The 10222-nt window shown below is 49.6% G+C and overlaps 2 protein-coding genes across 3 annotated transcripts in view; one reads left to right on the forward strand and one right to left on the reverse strand.

Moving 5' to 3' along the window:
* Positions 1–7811, reverse strand: part of LOC105454759 — a 35403-nt gene extending 27592 nt beyond the window's left edge. The window contains exon 1 of the mRNA XM_011697629.1: positions 7686–7811. Coding sequence (XP_011695931.1) covers positions 7686–7740 — 55 coding nt within the window. The 5' untranslated portion in view covers positions 7741–7811. The remainder of the gene's footprint in view (positions 1–7685) is intronic.
* LOC105454733 (RING finger protein 17) overlaps positions 1–10222 on the forward strand; it is a 149725-nt gene that overhangs the window by 31414 nt on the left and 108089 nt on the right. The window lies entirely within an intron of this gene.

Raw genomic sequence — 10222 nt, forward strand, 5'->3', positions numbered from 1 at the left:
TTATTGCGACGCTGCTCGTCGCAGAGTAATACTCGAGGAAAGAGAGAGAGAGAGAGAGACCCGTCGTCGTGCGTTTGCCGTCGTTCGTCGTAATAAATATGATGTCAACGATTTCCTCCTCCCTCTCTGTGGACTCCGACGGTGGTTCCTCCCGAGGCTCCCGAGTAACAAGACAAAGACGGAGAGGTGAACAGAGGAGAAGGAAAAACCGTTATCGCGCGGTGGCCAATGCGCGTGCGCGCGCGAGTGATTTTCTAATTAATCGGCACCGGTCGTCCTGCGGGGCGTTCGGGTTGATTAATACCGATCGGTTGTGTCACGCGATGAAACGTGTTTAATCCCTCCGTCGATGACTGGCAGGAACGGCCGGCGCTGACACTTCGGATCATCGAGCTTTAACTTTCGAACGAGCACCGATCTCGCGTCAGGCGTAAATAATCCTTTCGCGTAGTAATTGAATCGGTCACTCCGAAAGCGCGAGATAAGCTCTAGAGATTGAAATATCATTGGGATAAAAGTCAAAACCATTATTCTCGAATGAAACGCTGTCTAGACGGGCAGCGGGCAACAATACTACAGATGTTACAGGTGTAAATTCGCGCGGTTAATTAATGTGACGTGAAAGGGGGATAGTGACATATATTTGAATACTTTTTTCCCCCCATTTATCCATAAATCGAACAAGTACATTATGTCGAGCAGTTAAAGATAAATCTATATTGAAACGACGACGATCAGTTTCATCGTTTTCACGTTTTGCGTGTAATATATTACTACGTTCTCCCTGACAATGATTTTTATGATCATGATCAGTGAGCCGTTTTATACCGTTGACTAATAGCGCGGCAATGTTTCCGCGGACTGGAAAGCGCACGTCGATAGCTATTCGTATTCGGTTTCCACCTTCATACGCTATCGATCGTTCGCTGTCCAGGAATTCTATTTATTAACGAGCGCTTGCAACGGGGCCCGGACGGAGAAACGGACGATATAACACGGCCGCCGCGAGCCGTGTGCCGAGCGGATTCCTCTCATTCGGCTAATAATACTTCCTGCAGGAAGTTGTAAGAGAAACGTAATTTCGATGAAGCAGGAATGCACGAAATTTGCATGCAGGAAAGCCACTTTCGCGGCTTCGCCGGCCGCCCCCGCGCGCGCGTTCGACCGGCGTGGGAATGCGAGCACGAGTGGAGAAGAGATTGTTTTCTCTTGACTGTGCGTTTTATCCATTTAATCCCCGCGCAACAATGGTCGGAAAATTTCACACCGGAGCCTAGATCTACCGTCCTATACGTTTCCGAACTTTGGATGAACAATACGGGTGATACGCGAGAGATTTTAACCTTTTCCCGTATAGTATCGACTGGATTTCACTCTCGGGCACGGCTTGTGTGGTTTTCCAAAGTCAAAGCACGTTTCCCAAGAGAGAAAGAGAGATGAGAGAGAGAGAGAGACACACACACTCTTTCGACGAAACTAGACCAACTCAATTTCTCTCTCTCTCTCTCTCTCCCTCTCTCTTCCGTGAGTGGTGTCGAGTAACTCGATCGACGCCGGGTTAAATTTCATTTTCGCGCCCAGCCCGCGAGTGATTAAGCCGACCTAACGTCACTCTATACGATGCAGACTTGCAGAGGTCATTCAGAGATTGTTCGTTCGATTCGAGCCACGTCTATCCGAGCTGATGTGTCAGTTTGAGCACCTGCATCGCCTCACGTCGCCCTTCACAGCACGCAATTGTGTACCGGCGCGGCGGCGGCGGCGGAACATCCTGGATGCCGGATCGCGTATGGCTATATCAAACGCTGCTTGCTACCTGATCATCATAAAAATTTATACGCCATCGTCCGCGACCGTAAATTGTATTATCGAATGCGCGCCGTCGGTTGCCCGTTCCTCCGTATCTTCCTTCTGCTCTTCCTCTTTCTCCTCACCTACCTATCGCGTCTCGCTCTGCGCTTTCATTCCATCGCGCGTCGGGAGAAGCGAGGGAATTTCTATTAAGTATATAAAACCGATTCCAAAAAGAGCGAGGGAAGGGTGCAGACGGCGGTGCGAAATATCTGGTTTTGTATATATATGAACGCGCGTTTGCCCACGTACGTTTACTGCGCCCGTATGATTCTCTTCCTGCAAACCGGCGGCCTTAGTTATGTAAATTTTATCCGTTAAAACGCTGCAACGTAACGGGAAAATGCGTAATGGCGAATTGGGTTGCATTAATTACAACGGGTATCAGCGGCGTCCGGGTTGTATTACCGTCGACTTGAACCCGTCGGGCAGGTGAAAGCAGTAGTATCAGTTTATGTACAAGTTTATGTTACAAATCACCAACGTGCATTTGCACATAGAAACCACGCGCGAGGAATCGCGAGGTAGGTGGCTGCAGGCACAGGGGGCGGCGGCGATGGCGGGTGGAGGTCGCGCGAGAGTGAAGGCGAGAGCCGTGGAATAGAAGAAGCAGAAATAAAATGCAAGGGAATAGAAATCGCAAACGCGCGCGCGCGCTTACGCGTTGCCATGCAGAGAAAATGCGAGTACACTCGAAGGAGAGGACGTCTCTCTCTCGCCGCACGCGCGCGACGGCGTCGCGAACGTGCGAGGGCGGTATAGTAAACTCGCGCGCGCACGCGAGAGAAGCGAAACTCGATGTGTGCACGGATAATAACACGTCCCGCGATTGCCACGCGCGAAACCTTATATGCACGGGAACCGAACGCGAACTACTCTCCGGCAAATAAGAGGGAAAAAAGAAAAAAAAAACTCGGCGAGTCGCGCAATTTCGATCTTCGCCGAACACGTCGTCGCTTTTACACGTACTTCCGTCCCCACCGGTACATTTATACTTGTTATTTCGTCGGAGCTCGCGGCGTTTTTCCACGCTCTCGGAGGCCACGCTTGTGAAACGTCAAAAACGCGGGCGCTCGAAAGGAAATACAAGAGCAATCGAAGAAATTGAGGCATTGTTAAAAATTTCACATATATATCAACCGAAAGAAAGTGACTCTCGCGTGATTTTTATTGTCAATTAAATGTATAGGAATACATTGTTCCGCTCGTTTTCTCAAAGCGAAACGGGCGAGACGGAGCGAGATTGCGAGATTGCAATTCGGCGCGCACGCGGGTTAAATTGACGAGGACAGTATAATCGGTTTACAAATCTTGCGGAGAGACAAAGGAATATCGTGCGTTCGCGCGGTCTTGAAAGTAGAAAAAAAAATGAAATTCGCGGGATACTCGTGGAACGCATGAAAATCATCGCGACGCAACGACGATCCGCGCCGCGTTAACAAGGATTTCCCACGTACGCGCCGCACGGGGACGTGCCGTCGCTCGGGCTTCCCGTGTGTTCCACGTCTCGTTGTCGACACGCGAGCGAAATTGGCGTTGTTTTATCGTGATGCCTTGAGATATCGCGTGCCGTCTTTTGTCTCGGCGCCGTACAAATCGCACGCGACACGCGTTCCGTCGAGTGGGAGACCCCGCACCTTTTTCTTTTCCATTTTTTTCTCACCGTTTTTTTCCCTTTTCTTTTTCTTTATTCTTCATTAATGCATTCCAGCGTGGTTCCGCGCGCGCGGTAAGTAAACCTGCCGAGTCCGCGGCGCGGAAAGCCGCGAGACGACACACGTGTGCGTGCACCCCGATATTTCGTTACCGACGTGAGAAACTTGTTGCGAATACTAAATTACTCCTTGTCGCGCGGGATTCAAGCCGCAGCCCCATTGCAGCTAATAAACTTTCGCGCGACTCGTCTCCGGATCTCTTCACTTCAGTCAGTTCCGGATACTGCCGGAAATACGAAAGCCATCTATATGATTATATTCGTTGGAAGTTTCAGGCTCGCGCGACGTTAATGACGATCGTCTACCGGTTTTATTGTTCGCATATCGAGACTTGCTTTTTTTTATTTTTGTGCAATGAGATCATCACGATACCCGGAATTTAGAAATCTCAATCTTGAAGTAATGAATATTAATTTTTTTTTTGCTGAAGTTGTATTTATGAATAATGTTTTATTTAACATGTTGACTGCCAAATACGAGTTAACTCGTAATTGAAAATCTGTAAAAAACTCCAATTTTTTGTCGATTTGATTTTTTAGAGAGGGGAAATAAAATATTTATTATATCTTAATAAAGAATAAGAATAATTAAGTAACACATTAAAATAATATATTGATATAAAAATAGCATCTGGCACAACGTTATCTGATTGTACAGTAGCAGTCAACGTGTTTAGATACTTAATACACTTTAAACCTAAGTTCCAACAAATTAGCAGGTTCGATTTTACTTCCCCGTTCCCCGCCCCTCCCGCACACTCGGCTGTTTCGCGACGGCGCGGGTTCCGGCGGGCCCCAAATTAACGTCGTTAAATTTTACGGTCGCCTCGTCGGCGGAAACCGATTCCGTTGTAAGAGGAAAAACGACCCGAAGCCAGCACGTAACACGATGAAACACCACCGTCGTCATAGAGTTTCACGATCGGGAGAGACGTTTGCGTGCGTGTATGTGTGCCATGTGTGGGCATGGTTGCATGTGCCTATATACGTGTGTACGAGGGCTGGTCTTTCCTGCAGCAAAGTCAGAAATGAAACGCGAAGGAGAGGCGGGGGAGGAAAGTAGGAAGGACGCGCGCGCGCGCGCGCGGAGGAGTTTTCTGAAGACCTTTGTCAGCGTTTGCCGTACGAGCGGTCGTAAGGATCTTTGGCTCACGTATCGTATTTACAATACCATCGGTATCGACCGATTTAATGGATACGCCCCCCGAGCGCATCGATATCGACGCCGCTATACCGCACATTACGTGCGGCAACTCTCTCGGTGCAGGGGATTTCTGGTTTAAGCACGTTGAAAAATTCATCGGTGATCCGCCGTCGTCGACGTTTGATTCCCGCAAAGGATACGTACGTACTTTCGCTACTTCGAGAGGTAGCGTGCGCGACGGTAGTAGCAACGGGATTCAAAGAGATTTTGCTATTCGCATTAACCCAATATTACATGGATTTTAAATCGCGAAGCGGCACCTAAATCCTCCCATCTCCCGAAGAGCCCGAGGACACGCGATCGCCGAATGATCCGCTAATCTACTGTTTACCGTAATATCTCCTGTCTAGACCTCCGCGTAAATATTTCAGCTCCTTGATTTTCACCCATTTGCGCATTTATATCCGGGACCTTACTTTGGCGAGCTTCCAGAATTAACTGTCAGAGTTAGCGGCCACGTACTCCCCTTCATTTAATTTGTAGTTGCTCCAAGACAGTATCTTAGATCTATATATGCCGTTCACATCGGGAGCAGGATTTATCTTTCACGTGAAAAATTTTTACTCGTATCGCTTCTAAACGATCTAATTTATTCGGATCTCAATAGATACATAAGTTTAAGTGGAACGAAGTTACGAGATTTAGGTTTTGCTGAACCAGATTTTACCGAGCGGTAGATTTTTTTTTATCTGTCAAGATCCAACTTCCACTTCTCGACGTTTGCGTGGCGTTAATATTTCGATAGGATTTACACCGACGAGATCCGATCGGCGTCGAACACGCGGCATGCAGTGCACGGCGCGCTGACGATCGGCCGGGATAACGCTTTTAGGATTTGGATTCGACGAAAATTGATTTCATCCCGAGTTTCACTCGCGCGCGCGCGCGAGAGAGAGCTGGATTACGCGCTCAGCCGATAATTAATCGCAGTATAGCCGAAGCGACAGAGAGAGCGATTAGCGTGATGCGTGCGCAACGGTAATATTCAAATCTGCTCGTCGTATGCGCAACAATGCTGGCGGAATTCCGTCTATATTTGCCGGGATTAAGTGCCGGCGTTGGGTTGGGATAGCACAGGCCGGATGATAGCGGGCGGTCCGGGATTCCGAGCCATCGGCCCGATGATGTTTGTACAGGCGCACGTACCGGTTACGCTCGCCGGTTACAATCGCTGGCAAAAGCGATTTTTTCCCCCCTCTCCCCCCGATCCGCACGCGGGTACACTGCTCGCCCGCGAATTAAAAATATCCGTGCGGCGAATTAGTTTGCGCTGTCGGGCTTGGACCGCGAATTCGAGACATAATCCCATTTCGCGGTGCGTTGCGGCCGCTATTCAACCGTCATGGATTTCGCGAGACGCGTCGCGCGCTTGGAGCGAGGAAAAAAAATGGAAAGGTAACGCGAGGGGAGTTCGCGTGAAATTGGCGCGATTACGTAAGCGGTGAGTGAAAAAGCGCGGCCTTGAGCCACCTGCCTTGACATCCTTCGCGCGCGGAGTACTGCAGGACGTTATTCACAAGCGTCTTTGAAAGCAAGTGGGGTCTTTGGAACCCTCGAGTTCTTCGTCCTATTCTCTCCTCGTCCGCAAGCTCACTCTTCTTTTATATTTGTACTGTAGTGCACGGGAACAAAGATAAATACGTATATTTATCTTCGATAGATTTGGCATTCTTCAATCCTTTTCGTTAACTCGCAGTCGCATTCTCTTTCCCATTCTCGAGTCACTCAGCGTCTCGCGCGCGTTTCCATTCAATCTCGCGTCACGCGACAGGAGAAAAAGATTTACGCCGGGGAATTTCTTGGCGCGTACTCCATTCCATTTGCATCCGGCTTAATGATCGTCGCCTGTTGTTTCCGAATGCGGAATCGAAGTACCATCCAACGCGCGGTCTCGGGCCGCGGGGAGGGGGACGGCAGATGTGCCGGGGAATAATGAAATTCGCAGGGAAAATCAGCGAGGTCGACGTTTCGAACGTGACGTGGTCAGTCCCATCATTTTATGCAAATAAAAGCGGAGGACGCTTGATTTCCCCGTGGTGTTCTGACGCGCTGCCGTTGCCCGTCGTCGCCGTCAACGTTGGCGTCGGCGTCGGTGTCGTCGACGGCCCGGGACGACGCCTGACGTCAGTCGGGAGATGCGATACAGCCGGGTTTACGGCACTCTGAGCTTTCTCTCTCTCTCTCTCTCTCGGTGCATACGGGTATATAGACGATGTAGCTGGTGCTAACCAGTTGCCCTCGATTCTCGACAGATTCCCCGGGGACCTCGGCACGTGTCAGGGAGCGCGTGTTTACGTCGAATATGCGCTTTACACTGAGCGATCATGTTATCTCGCGATTGGCATCTCGATGTCTTTTCAAGCATGTTTATTGCATCGTCGAAAATTGATCAAGATCATCCTTTAACTTTGACAAAATAATTTAATATTTAATTCTTTTTAATCTATGATTTCTGATAAAAATTATCGATTTTTTTATATTTATAAATTACATTTTTTATCACACAACGTTATAGTTTTTAACGGACGTAAATCTTTTAATTTTTGAATAATATGTTATATGTTAATTATTTCTAGCATCGATTAATTAGATTTTCGAGCATCCAAGCGTCACACCGATGCTTCGAGCCCCGGTTACATTTCCGCCGCGCTACAGTATCTCCGAATTGACCAATCGTACAATGGCAGCTACATCCGACCGTATCTTTTCTTCTCGAGAACGTCGGCCAAGTTCGCGCGTCAATGACTATAGACCTTCGTCTTGCCGTCTTCGCCGTCTTTGGGAGTTCGGTGCGCCCAGCGAGGCGTGAATTCGCCGATTGGCCCGCACGCGCGCGCGGCAAGTAAACTTCCTACAACTAATCCGTAATCGAGGGATCGGCGCCGCGCCGCGAGTTTGCATCCGTCTCGTACTCACCCAGCGAGAGTAGCGCGGCCTGGGCGCGATGAGCATTGCGGAGCGTCGAGCGCATCTCTCCACCGTGTGTGTTAACGTGTGTGTGCGTGGCACGCCGTGAATAGAGAGAGAGACGCACGCGGAGCGGACAGGCGGAGAGTAACAGACACCTGGCGTGACCGACGCGCCGGAGACCACGCGGAAACTGACTCCTTTCGATGGCACACTGTCGGTAGTATCCTCGCCGTCGTGGAGCGGAACCGAGGCGTACGTACGTACGTACGTTGACTCTTGCTTTTGCCCGCCGTTACCGCCGTCGCCGCGGTCGCCTTTCGCCCGTGGTGGGAAACGAAAGATAGCGGGCCCCACGTTACACGCTCACGGCCAGGCCGATCCTCGGGACGAGCGAGAGAGTGTCGGGGACCGGCGGCCGATACGCTTCAAAGTCTCGAAATGATCGCGATTAATTTGACGCGTTTTTGGGGAAAGTTGCGTGAGCGACGAATGCCGTTTTTGCGCTCTTCTACCTCACATATATTAGGTATATATTACTTATTTTATAAACGAAATTATTACAGTTTAATTACCTGAACGGGTATCGTTAATCTTATCGCTGTCAGTTGTTAGTTTTGAATTCGCTTATATCTATCGTTATGCAAAAATAGGGCGGATTTTACACTCGGGTTAGCTTGTTTAATTTACAATAGTCATAAATTTTATGAATAACTTGTCTTTCCACATCCACATCGTATACTTGATTGAGACCGACGTAAAAGACGTCGATCAGCTGTCAGTTGAGCTCGAAGCTTTGAGCGAGCAAATACTAATTATGCTTAAACGCGCGGGATTTAACGTCCGTTCGCGCACATTTTATAGGGGAAAGGCAGCGCACGCGGTTACATATACATAAGTGGCGTGCTTATAAAGGAACGAAGTTCCCCGTCGCTATCTCTCTCTCGTTAAGGACGCGCGTAACGCAGTCGCGAGTCTACGACCGTTTAAGTTTCATTGCCTTTCGCGCGAAATATTAAGATAACGTCCGACGCACGAGCGCGCCGCGAGAAAGGCTGTCTCTTATTCCAGCCTGACAATGAGCCTCGTTCCTGCAGCGCCGTCAACTTCGGTTTTATCGCTCGCGTTTTAACTCTCGCATTAAGCGCGTTACCTCGTAAAGGAGTCGTTGCGAGTGGATCGAAAGGAGAAATTGCCATGGCGCCTCCCTCCTGTCCTCCCTGCTATAATTACGCGTAATTGTCTGCGTCTGATTAAGCTGATTACTTTTCCGAGGGAACTTTTTTAGGCGGTTCTCAAGCCGCGCGCGCGCCTGGCTTTCCATTAGACCGATTACAATTATTTGCGCGATTATCGAGGGAAGCGGAGCATCGCCGCGCTGCTGGGAGAGGGCACTACGAATTCACGAGGTGCTAAGCGAACGGTGAACTGAACAATCCCGATGATTTGCCAGAGTCTTAGGATTAGAGATGGAACGGCGAAGATTATTCTTACGCTTTCGAACCTTCGGGCGTTTAAATCTTACAATAGCAGAGCACCGTATCTAACAGAAAAAACCCACGAGAGTTGGCAACAAGCGATGTAAGAGCGATTTAAGAGAGAAAGAGAGAAGGAGAGGCGAGAGAGCCCGTATACTCTGAATGCAACAATTAGACTTTCTGCGTAGAAAAGAGTCCCATTCTTTCGCGCCAGATCATTAAAACTGATGCGGAAGATGTCCCGTCGTAAATGGCCGTTCCGCGAATGCATCGTAATACGGTAGCGGACGGTGGACTTCCTACCGGCGCGGCGGCGCGGCGTGACGTAATCGGGAGGGCGGCGACGCGAAAATTAGTCGGAAAATGGGGAAAAACGAGGGCGAGAAGCGCGGGCAAAACATTCCGTCCGACGGAGACGGACAACAATTCCGCGGTTGACAATTATTATTGCCGCGGCCAGCGGCGCGGCTCTGATGCGCCGCCGTTATCGGCGCTATTTTTTCAGGCGCCCGGCACTCCTGGTGAAATTAAACAAAAATTTCCATTCGTAACGAAAGCACAGAAATCGCGAGCGTGGCGCGGGGGACGTTTGTCCGCGACCGAACAGAATTCGGTTCCCTTCGAGAGAGTCTGTTTACGGTTGCGTTAGCCTCGGCATTCCCGTGCGCGAAAACCGTCCCGTTTGCGCGCAACGAGCACACGAGCAGTCGTAATAATATTAAGGTGAACTTACATAATTTGGACATTGGAATTTCGGTGATTTTCGCCATGTTGTCGTGAAAGTATTGCCACGTCGCGTCGTACGCGTCCGCGCGGCGCGAACGTAAGAAAATATGCGAATTTATAAAAACATACTTGGAAACACGGGAACGCGGTCTGCGTTGCGTCGCGCGTTTTTACCTCGCGACGCGAGATCCCATCCGTCACGGCGTTATAAGAAAGCGCGCGAATTTACGCATAAACGTCTATCCTCATCTTCAACGCGCCGGAGGATTAATTACATCCCGGGCGGTCGCGAGCGCTAAAACGTTGATTCCATAAACCGAGACAGAAGGATGGGCAGGAGCG

This window comes from Wasmannia auropunctata, unplaced genomic scaffold (assembly GCF_000956235.1).
Source record: "Wasmannia auropunctata unplaced genomic scaffold, wasmannia.A_1.0 LD336106.1, whole genome shotgun sequence".
Classification (NCBI taxonomy): Eukaryota; Metazoa; Arthropoda; class Insecta; order Hymenoptera; family Formicidae; genus Wasmannia; species Wasmannia auropunctata.